Source organism: Macrosteles quadrilineatus, unplaced genomic scaffold (genome assembly GCF_028750875.1).
Source record: "Macrosteles quadrilineatus isolate MER2022 unplaced genomic scaffold, UCM_ALF_1.0 Scaffold_3__2_contigs__length_128488019, whole genome shotgun sequence".
In the NCBI taxonomy this organism is placed as follows: domain Eukaryota; kingdom Metazoa; phylum Arthropoda; class Insecta; order Hemiptera; family Cicadellidae; genus Macrosteles; species Macrosteles quadrilineatus.
The window spans coordinates 71,359,689-71,380,101 of NW_026542596.1; the positions used below are offsets into that span (position 1 = coordinate 71,359,689).

At 33.2% G+C, this 20,413-nt stretch overlaps 1 protein-coding gene across 1 annotated transcript in view; it reads right to left on the reverse strand.

The window, feature by feature from the left end:
- Nucleotides 1-19,534, reverse strand: part of LOC128988801 (neuropeptide SIFamide receptor-like) — a 58,475-nt gene extending 38,941 nt beyond the window's left edge. The window contains exon 1 of the mRNA XM_054410456.1: nucleotides 18,935-19,534. Coding sequence (XP_054266431.1) covers nucleotides 18,935-19,418 — 484 coding nt within the window. The 5' untranslated portion in view covers nucleotides 19,419-19,534. The remainder of the gene's footprint in view (nucleotides 1-18,934) is intronic.
- Between the last annotated feature and the right edge of the window lie 879 nt (nucleotides 19,535-20,413).

Sequence of the window (20,413 nt, forward strand, 5' to 3'; positions counted from 1 at the left end):
TCTTTAATTACTAACCGTAATACGTAAGTAGTTTACACAATTTTAACTTCCAATCGTAGTTTCTTTATGGATTTTTTTACGGTCACTATTAAATATATTTTTTTAATTTCTCTAAAAGGCCTCGTGTATCAATTGGAAGAGATAATTATTAGCAGTAACACATAAAAAAATGTAATACTGATGTTTACGATTAGTATTAAATTGGTAATAACTTTTAGAACATAATAATATTAAATTAAATTTTACAATAAATTAAGAAAATGTTTTAAAAATAACCTGATAGTTTAATGTAAACTGAAACTAGTCCGTCCACATCAATCATAAAGAAATTCTAATTTTAAATGCATTAAAACCACATACATAATATTATTCTTATCAACATTTCCTGATCTCTTACAAGACTAAAATAACATACTTAGCTATTACTAAACTACCTTTGCATTCTCTATTGTAGATGGACAATAAACCTACTTGATTTGTTAATAAATTGAATTCACTTTAGGAACGAAAAGCTAATGACTCAGTATTAACCCCAAAAACCCTTTAAAATACCAAGATAACTATTCTTCGTTAATTCAGAAATCCAAGAGCTCAACCTGGTGACGAATCGCCACCCCTTTGGCCGTAAACGAAACACCACAGCCCTAAAGTACATTTACACCAAACCAGCCCTGGACCTGGGTCTGGGTCTGCATATTTTATGAGGTTAGGCGTATAAGGCCCGATCTTAGTTAAAAATACTGGAGGGTATTCTGAAAATTCAATAAGAAAACTGTAAGGATACTCTACATTAGACGGCCTTGATATTGCTGGTGAGGGAATTATACACAGTGACCCACAGAAATACAGTCTGCATTGTTATAAAAAAAAAAATTTATTGAGAAAGGATTATTCAAATAATTAGTGGTTTTATTCTAGCTACTGCATGGTTTTGATTTGTTTAGGCCCTCTATCAAGTATATAAATTTTAAGCAGTGTTTCAGTGCCTAGTTAAACGATTTACCCAATCAAAATTTGCCATGCCTGTCATTTGATTAATTTGTGAGTACTAAATTTCAATACACATATATTGCTATTTAAAACTAAGCTTAAGTACGATTTTGGTATCATCTCTTAAAATAAATTACGGTTTTTAACAAATACGTTTCAATTTGATTGAACCAAAACGTTACACTTTTTTTTTAATGCTAAGCTATAAAAACTCATTTTTCGTACCGTCATTTTAATTTAGCAAACGTTTCATAAACTTATTTTATTACTTGTAGTCTATACAAGTCATTCTCTTATTTAAGCTTGTGTATAATTTATAATGCAAGTTTGGGTGTTTGAAATAAATTAAAAAGACCTGATTCAAAAGCCAACTACAGATTTTACAAACCACAGATCAACTAGAATTTCCATTACACATCTCCATCGAAGTAAGCAATCTGGTTGGATGACAATGGATTGAATTTCCTATTGAGAAGATGATTGTTTTCTTCTTTTCCAAGAAGCCAATTTGGAAGCACCAAAGCAATGGATGGTTCTAATTATTGAGTTTCAAGGAGACTCTTTAGAAACGTAAGGAGGGGAAATGGTTTAGAAAAATGTCTAGTTGTACGTAGATCTTAAATAATTGTTTTTGAGTTTTAGAAATCCCTGGTTATATTTTATGAAGAGGCTTTATTTAATTTTCCGATTACATAAAAGGTAAGGATAAAAATACTTGACTTTTTGCTTGTTTGGTTTAAACTAAGGTAATAGTTATAATCTACTAACATGTGTATCGACGTCTATAAAATATTTGGAAATTGCATGAAGAAAATGTATTTAATCCATAATTGAACACTACTCTCTATACTCTCTCTAAGGCACGTACCTTACACTCTCCATTTAAAGCAAAATATTGAGTAATTTTTATAACACATTGGGTTACTTTTGGTTCGTTTTAGTAGACGCATAACACGATTCGTAATATAAACTATTCTTTTTAAAAGTTCATAATCGCGAAGGATAACTATTTTCATTTTAGTTTATGGAATTTAATATTCTAAGTGATTTGACTACACTACTAAAAACCATTAGATAGGTTAGGTTGGATAGGGTTGTTACGTAAATGTAAATTATTAGTTACTTGAAAACGTGAGGACTTTCGCTACTTCTAAAAACGTAGATTAGTCAAAACACTTAGCGTAGAATAAGTCCATAAACCGAAATTAATAAACCTTTTTACGCAAGGTGTTAAAATTTTTAATAAAACTACTACTGTATATTTTTGAACTTTTCATTCATACGTTGCTGTATTGACTTGTGTATATTGATCTTGGTAATTAAGTAATATGTGATTAATAACAATCTTAAACTCCATAACCACATAAGACTTTTCCAAATAATTTTAATTACATAAATGTCAGTAAAAGTGTGATTATTTAGCAATAGAAGGCTGGTTGTTCCGTTTTCTTTAGACTAAGCTAGGTATATTTTAATTACGATCTCCCCACTGCATTATATACTGTTCCACTACTATTCAGCCACTATTTAAACCAGTATTTTAAAGTAAAAAGTTTTCATTACAAACATTTTTCTTCTAAATCCTAGAGTTGCAGTAATTAAGGCGAAAGAGTAATAAACAAAGAGCCGTTGCTAGCTCGAGTGTTGATGTTAAATGTAAAGCAGCGCACCTGGCGGGTCTTTCTGCAAACATCTGTTTCTACCCGCTACCCTCCAGGTATAGTGGCTTGTGATTTAAAATTTAAATACATTCATATTTGTGTAGTTATTACGCTTTGGCTCATGAAACATTAATTTTTGTTACAATTGGTTGTAGATTGTTCGTAACCTTCCGTATAGGTATTGAATTTGCCTTACTAACAAAGATTCGTTTAAGATTACATATTTTAAAGTGGAGATATAATATTTCATATACATATCAAAATACATTTATTTAAAAGGTTTAAATAAATAAGTACATAAACAGAAATTACTTTGTTTTCGATTTTTTCTCGGTACAAAATCTTAACTCAGGTCAATTTAGACTAACATAAAATGTACAATAATCATGATATAAAAATGCATAAGATAAATTTATACAGTATGTTCCATTACTAGCTTCTACATTTATGCCTTTTGTATTTATTTCATAAGCTGGATTAAAACTTTGTTCTGTCTTTAAATAGTTCTCTATTTACTAATAGTAATGTGTTTATTTGAATGAGTGGAGAGTTAAAGCCATACAACGAATATGAAATGAATAAATCACACCTCGCACCTTTTGTTCGATAGATATTGAATTATATTAAAAAACACATTCTGTAATAGTTAACAATCCTGAACTAGCTACTTAGGTAGGTGCGCAACAACAGAATTCTTGATTAGCTATACGAACAGATATACAAAACACATTTTTTACAAATACCAGCAAGTTGAAACACTTTTTACAACATGTTCGATTTTGTATTTAGCAAAAATCACTCCATTCTAAATAATTGGGTATTTTTTACCAAAGTTAACGCTGAAACTCGTGATCCCCAATTTTGTCAGTGGAAGCAAAATCATAACTTGTACATGAAATGGTTGCGCTCAGACGAGATCAAATTCAGTTGCAATTCAATACAAACAGAATAGTCAACTGAGTTCGGGAATGCAAGTTTCAGAAGTGATTTTCAGCTAACACCAACACCTAGCTAGATCTAACGAGATATTTCGTGATTATATTTTTAAAACTCAATACTTCATGTTTATTTTGTAAATAACAGCAAAAACAATAAGATTTCTAAAACATAGTTAACTTTGTTTAGTTTACCTGCATGATCTTTTTGAACGATTTGTCTCATGGCATTTTATCTTATCAGAGACTATATTTTATTTTCAAATACTATACTATAATCTCTGAAATGCAATTGTATAAATGTTCAAATTAAGTAAATACTAAGATATATATATATATATAGTATAGACGATCAAATTTTGAGCAATTGCATTCAGCACATGTTTAAAAAATACAAAATGAAACACTCGTTTAGTACTAAATAGAGAATCCTTATAGTTTTATAACGTTTAAATCAGTAGGCCTAATGCCGGTAAATTTCATAGACATGTATGTCATTTGCCTATCTTATATTTATGGTCATTAAGGTTTGGCTTTAAATAGTTAAAATATGTAAATACATTTAAATAAATCATTCGGACTTCTTGACTAATTGATATTTACCAAGAGACCACAATTAATAATTCAGTTTATTTGTTATGTGACATCCCCTGTAATATATAAGAATTAATTTCCTAATTTCAGGATGCCTATAGGTGTAGTCATCCAACAATTAGGAAATGAATCAAAACTTTACACAATTTATATATTTTTTACAACAGTTTATGTAAATCTTCATAGTAAATAAAACGAGAGAAAATCCTTTACTAAGTGTATTAATTCAAGGCCGATTAAAACGACGAAGTTAATCCCTCCCAAGAGCAAAATTAATTTGGGATTTGAACTAAGATTATCTCATCAGCTACAAACCAACACTTCCTTCAACCAAAATACATGTATTATTTCATGAGAAGGATCATTGATGTCATGAACGAAATGGTTTTTTATTGTTGTACACATTAAAGTGTTTTTTTTACTCAATATCGATCACTCAATGTTAGTGTTGGATTTCACATTTTAACTAGTTTAAAGGAGCTACTACTTATTAATTACGAACACGATAATGCAACCGAATATGAGGCTTCATTATTTTGTAAGCAGAATAAAATCATTACGTTTAAATCTAAAAGCTGCGATGTTGGGTATCATACTTATTAATTTATGCAAAAACAGATTTATTTATAATGGTATTTTTTTAAAGTGAAATACACTTAGACTTTTATAAAGTGTATTGTTCTTGAAAATTCATAGCAAAATTTAATTTAGTCAAATTAATCCAAAGCAGTGCTAAATTCAAAACGAATGAAAGATCAAAGTCAGCCTGCAGGGTCGTTGTCTTTTGCCCTGGAATGGGAATGTGTTTATCTCATTAATTTGAAATGTGGTTGGTGCCTTTATACGGTCGAGAGCGTCAAAGCTTCTGTTGATGTAAACACTTTATTGTTTGGAAGTTCAATTTCATCTGATGCATCAGTGGTTCGGGCGAAGCTATTTCACAAGAAACGCGTTAGCTAAACTTTACCAGTTCAAGGGTTATACCTATACCAAAAGGGGTTATACCTATACCAAAAGGGGTTATACCTACTTTGTAAACATCGTACTTTCCCTCACTGTAGAATGCATTAATCTGTCTATCAGACTTGAGGACTGTTCTTCTATTCTTTATCTACTCATAGAACCAACTTAAATGCTTTTGTTAATTTTATACTAAACTTAATTATAAATCCGGACTGGACAAAAACACCTCTTCGATAGATAAGAACCTAAGCAATTGTATTAAATCCACCGCATAGGTGGTTCTTGTTTCTTGTGTGTACTGTTACTTAGGTTGTGTGTACTGTTCATAAAAAAAACTATCACTCACTTTATATAAATTTATACATGTGCGTAAGTGTTAACGTTCTAGACTTTTGCCTAACCCTGTATGAACAAATTGATATTGATTAAAATCAGAGAGGTTGTCTAAACAATGTTATTTACCCTTTTCAGCATACAATCATAAGTTTAGGTAAATATAGAATAATATATTTTTTTCTTTCAACTATATGTATTAATCACCAACTTCAATTAACTAACTTACTATCAGTTAGGTTTATACTCAATGCTATCAGGAATACATGGTTCATACAAGAAAATTTTAAAGTCAAAGACATACGATATTTGACCTCCCATTCAGATTTGGCTAATTTTTATCAATATTCTCTTTGTTAGCTAGTGTTGGCAGTGGTCAATACTAGCTCATGTTCTACAAGTTAACTTTTAATGTTGTATTGTTGTATTTTATTTTATTTGCTTATTGTTAAACTTTTAAAGAGATATTACATTACATAAAGTAAAAAAAGTCAGATACATATTTTTGAGTTATTGTTTGCAACTTTTAGAAATGTATTCCAGATCCGGGATTTCATGTCGAGATGAAAGCCAATCGCAACAGAACACCTTGAATTGAGTTTCCGAAGCGGCAAAACTGTAGAGCCACGCAAATCTAATCTCAATCGCAAGGTAAAATGCCGGAGAAATATCTTGAGATACGAACAGCGGAATGTTTGTATTGGGCGGGTTGGGAACAAATATTTTAAAATTAGTTGTATGATAAAGTTGCACTAAAAGTGGGTTGGATTAGAAAAAGTTTTAATTGTAGAGCCTTTAATGTAACACGCAAATTGCGTAGTTCGTAAAGGTATAGAATTATCAGCGGTTGGTTATCAGCTGTTTCTTTATAGTTCATGCCTAAAATAGTTATAAAGCAAGTTGGTTAGCAGCACCGGACCCTTGAAACCACCATCTAGAAATACATAGAAGGCTTGGGGAACTAAACCCTTTAAGAAGTAACCTTTTAATTACAATTTATCTCTCCGCTTGGTAATTATTTTTAAATTTTCACCTCAATCGTAAAAATCGGTTTAGTAGGACAGTTAAAAAAGTAGATTTACAGAGAAACCCCTTTTTGTCTTAAGTATTCATAAGGTTTATTTCGACTACATTAAACGATAGTATCTAGAAGGGGGGTTCCTAGCCACTATTGCAGGCCTTGCTTCAAAGTATCCATTGACTAAGTTTTAACAAACCAGAATTGTTATCAGTTAGTATATGTTAAAGTCGAGTTACTGTACTCTATTACAAATTCCACAAAAAATTCAAATTCATATTTTTCATTTCTTAACCCATGACATTAAACATCAGTACAGTGTTAGGTGTTATGTATTTACCGAACTGGAACTCTATAACTAGTTAGAATCGTACACAAACTTATAAAACTCTTATTATCCAGTAAAGTTTGCTCCAAAAATGCTGCACCTATTTAGATCCAATAAAACAAAAATCAACCAAATTGTTACTACCAGAATAAAATAACGAAAACAAGTCATTTTTGGAAGAAGAAATAGACAAATAAGAGGTTCGCTTGTAAAAGAGTTGGTAAATTAGAGTTTTTATTTTATTTGGAAGTCATCGTTCAGATTCTGTAGGAGTTTCCCATAAAATGACAGCTTTTCTTTCCAAATAAAACTTTATACAACATAAACATGATGTAGGTCAGATCTGAAAAGCGCTGGTAAGGAAAGTGATAAAACAGTTCTTGAATACGTTATAAAACTCTACTTCGCGAATGGTCTAAATCATTTAATACTCATTGTAAGAAATGTTATTTCTTCTTTTTGTGTCTTAGCTGAATAACATTTTGCATCTGCTCATTGCGTGGGTAACTTAATGTTGGCCCACATTATAACTGTTAGTAAACATCTAATACCTGAAAGCTTATACTATTTAAGAAACAAAGAGTTATGACACTCCGAACATAAACATATTTATGTTAATTACACAATTAACGCAGAATGGGTATTAATTAGGGTAAAATATGGCAAAAGGTATGTATTTACAGTTAGACCAAATCAACTGACCATAAGTAACAACTGTTTTCGTGTTTTATTGTTTACAACAAAATTGACGTGTTCTGAATGAACAAAAATTGACAAATTGTAACCTGATTAAGACTCTAATGAGAAGTGAACAACTACAAAAATCACACACAACTACAAACTACAAAAATCACTACGGCAGTAAAATGTTTTTAAACTATTATAGTAACAATAGTGATTTTATTCGCAAACTAAAAGCTGTTGTGTGTGACTACTCACACTAAATTAATTAAGAGTAAAAATAAATGGATGTCGATACGAAATAGATTTAAGTTGTAAATAAACTAGTTAATCCTTCTTAAGAAACAATATCAACTGTTTAAATTTAATATCCTAAGCACAATTGATGAGGGACTTCGTGTTAAGAAATTGCGTTAGAAAAATTGAATGAAACGTTAATATTTAATTTTCTGGTAAGGTCTCTGCTGTTGTCTGTTAGGTGCGAACTGTATTTGAACATTTATACAGATTATTGTTCATCCCATTATAAAAGCTTTAATAAAAAGTATTAACAACTTGTTGCCAATTAATGCACAATAATATGATACATTTGCGTATAGGGTGCATAATTTGGGGTGATATGCTATTGTACTAATGGGCTGTGTTTTACTCCAGGGGTTTCCGGGTTCAAATCCTGCAAATCGCCGACGGTTTTTTTTAAGAGGTTGGCTACTTCTTTTAATCTTGCATTTGCCCGTCCACATAGACTACAGATCTGTGCGTGGAACGTATCCAGCAAAGCAAGGGGTGAGCCGGTACAGTACGAGTCCAAGTCCAAGTGTATATGACTGTGGCGACTAGCGCCACGTCTGGGGAAGTGCCTGCTCGCTGGGAGCATATACTTCCGGTCTGCTGTGGGTCTAAGCCCTGGTAGCTCAGCTACCTGTAGACGTCAACGTCGTTCCTGGGGGTTACTCGTTGATCTAGGTGAACTGTACTGTTAAATTTTAGTGGCAGTGACCAGGATCCGAACCCACGACATCGCTGCCAGGCCCGAAGTCCGCGACGCTACCAACTGAGCCACCGACTCACCAAATGTAATTTTTTAAATTTAATAGTTTCATCATCCTTTATTTCTAGCCTGAAGAAGTTTGCAAAAAAGTTCTGGATCAGAACCTAGCGGCCTGCGACGATGAAGCTTACAAAACCAGGTACATATCGTCACTACACAACCAAAGGATCATTGAAAAAGTAAAAGATATTATGAAACTCTGTAACGAATGTATAATATCGTACAAAACAATATAACGGGAATGGTTAGCATTATTGAAGCTTGGCCGAGCTCCTGAGCTGCTTAAATCTTGCCTCGGCAGCGGCAGCGGACCGAAATAATAAAACTTCCGTACTGCAAGCCGTCTTGGAGGCTTCCGTTATAATTAAACATATCTTTCATTAACTCTTTGTAAGCTTTAAGGAGTTTTATTGCTTGAATTTGCTTGGTTATGAAAACAAGTATTTTCGAAAATATTAAAGTAGAAGCCAGCAAATGTATTTATTGCTAGATATTTAATAATGGAAAGGTTAACCTACACACATAACCTCACTATTTTTTTTTACTTTGAAAAATAAGAAAGTAGTGATAGAAACTGTAAAATAGCTTACAAGTAATATCACCATACTTAAAAATAAATTCAAAGTTTTAAGTGTAAGTATATTTCTGTAAACGTACGAAGTAATCAACAATAATAAACGTCATGGCTCATCTAACTTTATCCAACATAACCTATCCAAGAACACAACGTGGAAATGCTATTGAATATTACCATTAACTATATGGTATATATAGTCAATGATATTACATATTTTTTGCTTTACACTAAAGCGGGAAGACAATGGAGGTTGATACTCGATCTCATTTTTCCAAGTATCAATATTCAATGATCATACAATTTTTACCTTGTTTGCGGTTTTAACTAGCCATATCCGCTGGATAAATCACAAATTGGGTATTTTCATAAAACATTAGTCAAACGAACATATTTATGTGTGTTTTCATAAAAATAAAAACTTGATAACTACTTATCTTTTTAACATCAATAATCGTATTTCCTTTGTAACCAAACTAACTGGCTCAGCGAGAGTGTAAAATCTTTGAGGAAGTAAGGATTGGATGAAAAGTAAAAACAGCCGTAAAACCGGAGATTTCCTAACACATCTGGCCGCGGATTTGTGGAAGGGGGGGTGGTAAAGGGGAGGAGAGTTATGCCGTTATTATTGACACACCCTGTATAAATCACAACCCTCACATTCTTTACACTCTGCGCAACAAATGGGTTGGTAGCATTGGATCGCATAACAGCTGGATTGGCCTTTTTGATCAATGCTTACAATGAATTGTGTTTTTCATTTGTCATGCAGCCCGCATGCCCACTTCAATACCATTTATTGTGTTTTATTTGTGTTAAGAGCACTTTGTTAAAGGAGTTTTTATGGGGAAATTATTTGAATTATGTTTTAGTGTATGGTTTATTTGAAACTAATTATTTAAATGTAATAAAGATAATTAAATGGTGGTAGTTTTCAGTTTGATTTTACTAGATCACACACTATAAAGACATAGTTGTTTAGGGTTAATCACAATTTAAGATTAAGATATTATATTACAACTGTTTATAAGTTACAGTTTTCAAGATAAATAATCAATTATATTGAATTGCAAATTTACGTATTATAAAAAATAAATATATCAACGATAGTTTGTTTAGCATACCTAAGTTCTTTGTTTTAATTCTTGGCAGTCACTTAAAGTTACAAGATGTATATTTTTACTATTTTTATGAGTTTTTATAAGTGCATAACTAAACAGATGTATTTTTTGATTGACTTGGTTTACAGCAATAAGGTCGACAACAGAAAGTTGGTTTTTATGGTTATGTTTTGTCTTGGGTATTTACTTGGGTATTAACCGTGATAGACTTAAATGGATAGTGCAAAGCAGTACAAGTCAAACAAGATTTTAAGTTGGAGTTCGCTTGAACCGAATACATTGAGACTGTTCGACGAACCTTCACCCAATATATCCAGTAAGGACGAGAAGGTTCCTCTATGCGTTGTTTTTTTAAGTTTGGCTGAAAAGCAAGAACGGCACCCAATGGGGTTACTTATTGAACTCCTTTAATCTGTCTGGTAACAGTTCAATAATAAAACCTATCACGGTCAACCAAATAATGAAGACAAAATGTAAACATGTCAAAAAAATTATTTAAATGTTATTTCCATTGTTGGTATAAACAGCTGTTTTTATAAAGTCAATAATATAATACACCCCTTTAGTTCTGCACCATTACTTTTGAAACATTCATTTGAACTTTACAATGTGTCTTGTACTTTACACACTTGAGTAAATACATTTCCATCTCAGTAGACTGGAACCCATATGAGGTGAGGATTCGAAGAATATTACAGATAGTTTCACGTTTCTGCGATTCTTACAGTGAATCTAATCTGTTTGCATTGTGTAATATCGACGAGAAATCCTGCATTTACGCTCTAAACCTAACTACCAGGTTGAACGTAGGATTTTTTCTACGAAATAATTTTGAATAATTTTCTTTTACTGTAAAAACCTTGCTTTTAGAATGCAGGTAATGTAAACAAAACAAAAATTCTAAATTTTCACTCAACCATACAGTAGATGTGGCTTAATAATTAAATGGGCGATACTACAAAATGACAGTACATTATATTTTATACATTTTTGTATTAACATTTTTTCCAAACAATTCAACACAAGTGGTTTAAATGATGCATGTATTCGGAAAACACGAGTGACAGTTGGTTTTCAAATGTTTAAATATAGGCCCTACCTTAAAAATGTTTTTTGACAACGAATCTTATAATTGGTTTCTCAATTCGCTTTACTACTCAATTATGCAAACAAACAAAAACAAGTGTGCATACAATTATCCCTTTTTATGATTTAAATAAAAGTAATTCTTAACCATTTATAAATAACTAAATAATGATGATCCATCATGTAGACGTACTTAATTGCATTACAAATGTTTTCTTGGTATATAGATCATTATATAGGCCTATAAGAAATTATGGGTATACATAAAAAATCACAGGTATACAATAATTATACAAATTATATGTATTGTATGAGCATGTAGACAGTGTGTTACGTTAATATATCCACAATACTTTAGTAATGTTAGCAATATAGTTATTTCAGATTATATTAAGATGGCGAAAGGAAGGTGGAACGGTTAGTTATTCGAAACTCGCATGTGTAAGTTATTGGAGCAATATCAAACTTTGGGGTTACAAGAAAGTGTCATTAATTTGTATAATAGCAGCCAAGACCTTCACCATTTAACCTATCTCGTCGTATAATTGCTAGAGGGAACCGTTTAACCTTAAACTTCTATTGCGTATAATTTAACTTTCAACCGTTCTATAAGATATAAAAGTTCCTAATACTAGCTCTATATCCGGTAGTTTTACCATAGATAAATCATACTCCCTAAGTAGATTTGTCATCCTTATGGAACAGCTGAAGCCAATTTCATTGTTAGTTCTGTACGTCCAACTGTAGAGGTTATGTTTTGTTTACAATTTGTTTCTTGTTATTTCAGTTATTTAAAACCTTATTTAACCAAATAAAACGATTTAATCATAAACAATAACTAGTTTCCTAGTTATATAACCAAATAGTAAAGCACAAATCATGAAAATAACACTTAAATAATAGAAACAAAATTTTGTCTACCCCAGCGATCAGTGTGGACGTACATGAACTAGACACAAAAAACAAGCTTCAAAATTTACAATGGGATGAGAAGTCTACTTGTGTTGCTTAGTCTATGGTTTTACGGTTATCAGTTTGTAAATGTTCTTCGACTATAACTACTTGCCGAAACTGTGGAATTATTATTAGCTTCGAAAATATTGGTTCATCGATGCATGTAGTTATAGTATTGCTGCCAGATCAATCCTGAGAAAAGTCAGTAGCTTTTTGATGGTTCGAAACTGGACCCAGCTGTTTCTGATCATTGGGCTTTAAAAATTATCTTGGCTCATGAAACAACCGATCTTAGTCAGTAAAAAGCTACACAGATCATCTCACTCCTTTCTACACTCATCCTTTACTCATCTTTGGGTTGAAATATGTACCTATGTAGCGTCCCCATCTCAATAAAAAATTGGTAATTTAAATAATGATGGCACTAATAATATCTATAATTATTAACATCAGACCTCAAAATATAGATTCATAATAATTTACATATTATATGCATTATAACAAAGATTGCGATTCAAACCATCAGAGGGTAGCGTGATTTTGGAATAGAATTAAGTCCTTAAGGCTCTTAAGTTCGTAACCTCTGCCAACCATTTCATTGATCTTTGATTTCTCAATCACTAGTTTTCTTGGTTTCAATTCCAAATGAGTTATGCCAAGGTTTAGAAATTAGGGAGCAATAAAGGTGTAGTGGATATCACAGATATAAAAATACCATCGGATCTCGTGGTATGGCATTCAAACAAATAATCTATCTCATAGTAATAGTGTACAATAAAACCAATCGATTGAAGAGGAAACATTTTTATCAAATTTCTCATATAGAGAATAAGCTATTAGCTACCGTAGGTCTTATGGCAAGATCTAGACCCGGGACAGGTTTTCGTGTTGATATCCTCAGAAACCAAAAGCACCGTCAGTTGTATGTATGTACTCGTATGTTTGTCCGTTAGCACGACAACTCGAGTAAAAAGCTGTCTGATTTCGATTAAATTTGGCACAAGCGTGTAATCCGACGTTCGAGTGATTTTGCAAACTAGCATGATTGGACTATGGGAAAAGCGTTTTTTTTAAGGATTTTACTAGGTAAAAAACAGTTTTGTTTTTCGTTTTGCCCTCTGGACATAATATTTTTATTTTCTTTCCTAACTATTTTGTACAGCTAAAAACAATAATTTAACTGTATACGTACATGGTTATGGAGAAAATTCCCCCAAAAAACTGTAAAAATAAAATTTCCATGTTGTTTTTACGGGGAATAATTAAGTCCAGTAAATATGTCAAAAAATAGGGGGTTGCTGTGCAAAAGGTCGGGTGGGTTTGATTTTTGGATATGTTGTTAGTGTTGGGCCCATAACATAAAATCCAAGTTATCCTCCTCGAGGTACCACGGCACGTCACTTGTTAACGAAATAGCAAAAATCTTACCATTCCTGTGGGTTTTCCATCAATCTCGCGAACAGTTGGTTTTACTGATAGTATTACTTTATTAAATTGAAAAGGATAAATTTGTAACAGTTTAAGCCCAAAACCAAGTATGTAGCGTAAATAACGGTCAAAATACAGACCTTAAAAATAAACAAATTTTCCAAATATGTATAAAAATGGTGTTTTTAATATTTCCACAATATAGTTGTTTGAAGCAAACACCGTATGGATTTAGAGAATATGCCAGTTTATTTGCTATCAATACAAATAAATGAAAGTAAGAATACAAATACCCCCGCCGCAGCAAACCTGCAGACTACGCGAATTTCTATTTGCTTGATTTGATTTTCACAAACTTATTCAAATTACATTAGGTTTAACTAGTACCTAGGTTTGCTGCTATAGGGAGGGTAATAAAGTATATTTTTTTATAAAATAATAATAATATGATAAGAAACAAATAAATTTACCCAATTTAAAAAAAAGTGTATCCATAAATTGAGAAACTACAATAGTTTTTGCAGTGGCAGTATTAAATTATGTAATTTACAAAAAACGCATAATATACATTCAAAAAACATTAAAGTCGAAACACTGGATAGTGTAAGCTCAGATTTCCATAAAGACTCGACAAAGTTTTGCCAGGGTAATGTGTGGCCGATCATCCATCTTCACACCATTTCTTCCCGGCATACGCTAACAAAACTTGTTGAAAAATGATGCAGTGACTCCATACAAGTTTGGCTTGTAAGAAATGGGTGTTCGAAAACTATGGAGACCGTAACTGTAAAAAAATGTGCTTTCATAGTGTTGAAGATTTGTAATATAGGCGCATTTCCTATTGTTGTATTCGGTGGATAGGTCAAACAGGACGCTATTGTGTGTGTTAAAGTGTAAATTGTCACATTGCACTAACCACTTATTCAATTTGTGCGAGGATATTGAAATATTGTACCACTTAAGACGTGCATTGTTGTACAATGGACAGGCGTGTATTGCTAGTCACTAAGAATGTGTTTTGTCTAAGGACGCTAGGCACGATCCAGGGATTAGTTTTCACATTGCTTCAGGCTAGACCTAGGGGTTGCGGCATTATCACTTAGATCAAATCCATTGGTGATTTGGCTGGAATTGAGCCCGGGACCTCAGGGACCGAAGTCCCTCGCATTACCACTAGACCAGCTCGCTTCCCTCTAGTCACCAATAACTATACTGTTTTTTCGTGTTGAAATAAGAGATCTAATTTATTAACTATAGGAACAAATTATTACTTTGGGGCATGATTACTATGCCAAAGAGTTATTACCAAAAAGCAATGAAGGCTCTTGCTAACAAATAATTGTAAAGTTATCCAGGAACGAATACACAACATGCAGAAAGTAAAGTATATTAGAAGTTAAAAATTCCCGGAATTTTTCTCTGAAATAGTTTAAATGACTTTTCACCACACTATGATGTTTTTGGCTGTATTACATACGTTAATTGGTGGCTGAAAGTTACGTTTTGCTGGCCATGCCAGCTGTCATCGTAATTTGGGGACCGAGCAGGTTTTTACATCCCGGGGCCGCAAAATCAGCTGTCCGCTTGCATATTAATTACACAAACAGTACCCATAGCATTGAAATAGAATTGTTTTATTTTCACCGTTGCCTAGCAACTGTTTATTATTATTTTAGCTGATTCCTGAAATTACTTCTTTACATAACCTTAAAGTTGCGTTGACTATCAGTTTTCATTATTATTATTGTGAATAGTAGTAGTGTGGTGAAAAATAGTGTTCGTACCACGGACCGAAAATGGTTTTGCAGCTCTCGATCGATTTAAGTTCTCGACTTCGTATCGAACTTAAAAACTATCTCGAGCCGGCAAAACCTCGTTTTCGGCCCTAGGTACGAAATATACTATTACACAAGAGCATGATAAATTACAATCTCCGGTCCTGATTTTTCCTTTCTTTTTTTAAATCGTTTAGTAGGTATGATAAATTTAACTAGGATTTGAGGATACATACAACGCCTACATACCAAGGTAGATACATACAATAAGACGAATGTGATTGAAGGAAGAGTGTAGAGTGAGTAAGATCAGCTGGTTCTTTTACAAAGACCATGAACAGCCCATCGATCAAAGACATCTAGGTCCAGTTTAAGCCATAAAAAAGCGACTTTTGTTAAGGATTGAAGCGGAGACTTTTTGATTACGAGCAGTTTCACTATTCAGCTGTCCAGCTATAGTACGATGGAACTTGCTTAATTACTTTAAAACCTTTAAGAAACTGTACACACAAATGCAAACAAATAAATGTAGCGGATTTTTTGTCACAAAATACGACTCACATATTAAGTCTGATAAAACTGCCAGCTAGGAATTTCATGCTGCAGTTGTGATGGTTTTAATCTTACTAAAGCTTCTTGGAAAATACCAAAAACTTCTTGTGATAGTAATGTACTGTATATTACAAGGAATTGATCGATAATTGATGTTATGAAACCATCTATAAACCTAAGTTGTAACCTGCTAGTTTAGAACAATTACAAATAATGTTTAATTCTCTACGATGGCTAAATGCTTGATAAAACTATTCGCCCTTGTTTGGCAATAAATCCATAATTAGGTATTGAAGGATTGTACTTCGCAATGTAATTATACATCTTTCAATCCAAATTAAAACGTAAAAATGTTTCTTTAATTGCATAAACAAATTAATAAGTTTTTCAATACACTATACAATTGTGTGACTAAAAATCTTAAGACTAACATAATTAATTAAACAATTGAAAGACTATAAACTTTTATCATTCCAAGACATTTTGATTAAAAAGTAAATAAAACAAGATTATGATCAAGTAAAACTAGGTGAATCCTGTCGAAATCGACGATTACTCCTGATGTTTAACTTAAATTCAGCTAACCGCGATGCATAGAGTGAAGTTATTAAGATCTTAGTTAAATGAAGGGAGGATAAACATAATTATGAGTAAAACAATGAATTAGTTAAATTCAATATTTTCTGTCCTTTCATCGGCTTTAGGTTGCCCAAAAGGCTTTTCAGGAATCCTACAACATTGTTTCTTGTTCATGACGTTGTTCATGTTAAAGCCTTTTTCACTAGGGGGGCTACCAGTTGACCGACAAGATACTTGGTCGTTTTGCCACTAGACCGTCTTTTTTTAATTAAATAGATAAATACTGAAAACCAGTACCTGAGACAAGTTAAGGAATTTCGTATAGTTGGTCTGTCATATGACGGAAGGAGTCAATATTACTAAAATAACTGGTTCCATCTGCTTTAGGAAAATCATTCAGGTCGTATTTGGATTGTATAAGAATCACCATCTTTGGTCATAAAAATACAGAATTTTATCAGCGGGAGGCATGTTAAATCTGATTTTTTTTTATTAAAATATCTGATTCTCCAGAAAGCAGTAACATTCTTACTTCGATGGGGATCTCAACAATTTTGATTCCTTCCCTTGCCACATCGACCCGTGTATAAGCGTTCAGAGGTAGATGGTAGAAATCTTCTGTTTTTTTTTTTTTTTACACTCTTTCTTTGAAGAACGACAAAATCCTCCTGAAAGGGACGAAATATCAGTTCGATGTGTAATTTCTATGTGTTCTATTGACTTCCTGGGACTCTTTATTTAGGTGAGTTAGTTGTGTATCCTTCCTTCTCCTCAATGAATAATAATGTAAACATTTCATTTTGACAGATTCAGTAAATGTTCATAACAATTTTAATACTAACAGCTGGTTCATTAAAAGTAGTGTAAAATTACCATATGGTCATAATGTAAACAAATCTGCTGAGGGAACTTTAAAAGCCTCTGAGACAGAGCAAGGAATTTAACTAGTTTCTCTCTTGATGGCTCATCTACAGACCAAGACCTTTTTTAGAGGCCCCTACCAAGTTTCTACGCCCAGCCATTCTCTAAAATTAGCTGTGACAAAAACCAAGTTTTCCTCCATAAGAATAACATGGGATGAGAATTTAAAAGCCACTGGGGCATAGCCCCAAGGGAATTTACCACGTTTCTCTTTTGATGGCTCATATACAGATTTTATAAATCTTTAGACACCTCAAGACCTTTCTTTAGACACCTCTACCGAGTTTCTACGCCCAGTCGTTCTCTCAAATTAGCTATGAAACAGAAAAACTGTTTCAAATTAATATATAGACAACATTTCCATGATTGTGTTTTACGGAGCTGTCATAAAATGGACGCAATATAGATGGAATAATATCCTCAAATTGCATTTTTTTATTAACAAGTAAATATCTATTTTAGTAATAGTCACGAAAATGGGCTCTTACCAATTAAATATTTATGTTCTAAAAACTCTTAAATCGGAGAATATTAAGAAATGAAAATGTTTTACAAATATTGTTTCTAGACTTAGAAATGTTAAATAGTTTAGTATTTCATTCTCATCCGATTATGCTACCTATTACACTTTTAGAGTTATATATTTTTCCAAGTCAATTATGTAAGAAACTTTCTGAACGGATTGAATGTTACATTCATTTTATTTCACAAAAACAGAGAATTAAGTTGGAACTGTGTGAATTTTACTATTTATCCTTCAGAGTGAGCTGATCTAATGCTAAAGCGTGACTTCGGTCCTTAAGGGTTCAAGTCCCGCCAAATCACCAATGGAATGCCTCAATCCATAGTCTTAAGTAATGTGAAAAACGATTCCATCCAATAAAACAATCACTATTTATAATTGGAATGGGGCTGAAAAATGGCAATTAAATGGATCGTTCGGTCACTAACTTTTCAATCTCTCATCGTTACTGTAAGTAAACGTTGGAATAGTACAAACACTGTGTGAAGTGACGACTAATTCAAGGTTATAAATGGCAGGAAGCCAACGTAAGTTAATTAATCATTCAACTTATGCTTCGTAAACGTACACTTTGTGTGAATTTGCGGTGAGCCATCAGGTTTCCTGTGAAAAAAGATTACATTATATTTTCTTAAATGAAGTATTATTTAAAGTTTTATTAATTTATAAAATTAGTTCATTTATTTCTGTACTCAACTTACCGACTTAATTTAACTCCGACTTAATTTAATTCTTATTACAACAGTTTTTTTAATAAACCTTCTATGTTTCTAGTATTGTCGCAATATAAATGATTCCATTTTCTCCTCTTGGTTAAGCAATTACATCGATCTATCTACAATAATTAACATGTTCGGAACTACTTACGGACAAATATGTTGGACATGAGGGTGGCGGGGAGACAGAAGACGATGACGAGGATGTCAGCGACAGCGAGGTTGACGATGAAGAAGTTGGTGACGGTCCTCATGCGAGGGGAGCGGTAGACAACGGCTATCACGAAACAGTTCCCGATCAACCCGACCACGAAAACGATCAGGTAGGCGATGCAATAGATGAGGATAACAGGGGTGGAGTGGCGGTACATCAGGTCAGGCAGGACGATGGCGGTGGCGTTCTGGCTGACGTTGGAGCTGGAGTCCCCGTATCCGTCCGGAGGCCCGGTGTCGTTCTGGGGCACCAGGTCTATCAGGGAGTTCCCCAGCATGTCTATCAACACTTTCCGCGTCGTGTTGGTGGGTCTGGGCTCCGGAGTGACGGGGTCCGCAGCTGTGGGAGGCTGCTCCAGTCGTCTTCTCGTCTCTACGTACTCGTCCGCCTCGGGAAGTCTCAAGGCGGCCATCTCTACCATGGATTCATCGCAAAATCACTGTTTCATACAGCTCAAAGTTTATGCGAATTGTCTCACACCGATATATTTACAGCCTGGATAACACTATGGGAGCACTATGGAGTGTGTCCTGCCAGCAGAAGAGGTGAGCGCGCACTGGCTCGGCCCGGCGCGTGCAGTGGAGACCAGCACGCAGGCGCGAGTAACCTAGACCCGCCTCTACAGGGGACCTCGTACCTGTGGCGTGGCGTGCACAATGATCAATCACTCCTCGCACGGGGTAGGTCAGACACTACGGCTACAAGTCTACCAGACAAGCTCATTTCAGTGAAAATCCACCACAGAAAATGTAATTGTAGTACTGAAAAATGTAACGTTTAACAAAAAATAATGGACATAAAATATTTGTATCCTATTACATTTTAATTCGTACTTACTATTGCACTTACTTATTGCATCAAGCATGTTTCCCACAATCAAGTAACTTGAGCGCTATATGTCAAAAATACACACCAAATAATATTACTCAATAATCTACATATTTCCGACGGTTTAAATATATAGTGTACATTATAGGAGACCATACACCAGAGTTAGATAATAATTACCACACTTATCACACATGGTTTAACAAGAACATTTGATTTCTTTACGGATCTCTTTATGGAAACTAACTGAATTTCCAACACGAAAACTTTTTTGGCTTACTTGAAATAACATTCCAATAGTGAGAATATATCGTGAAACGATGTTTTAAAAATCAAAAAGAAACTTTAGTATGTATACTTTTACTTAAAATAACTATTGTATTCATTACGTACATCCTTCGGATAAAGTTGGTTAACACTTGTCTATTGAGTTCATAAACTCTTTTATGAAATATCAAACTATCTCTTAGATTTGTATATGCTATAAACAAACACATTACAAAATTTACAAAAATTCAAAACATGTCGATAATTAATAGTAGTACAGTATAGTGATTACTGTGTTGTATACAGAGCAATGGTCAGACG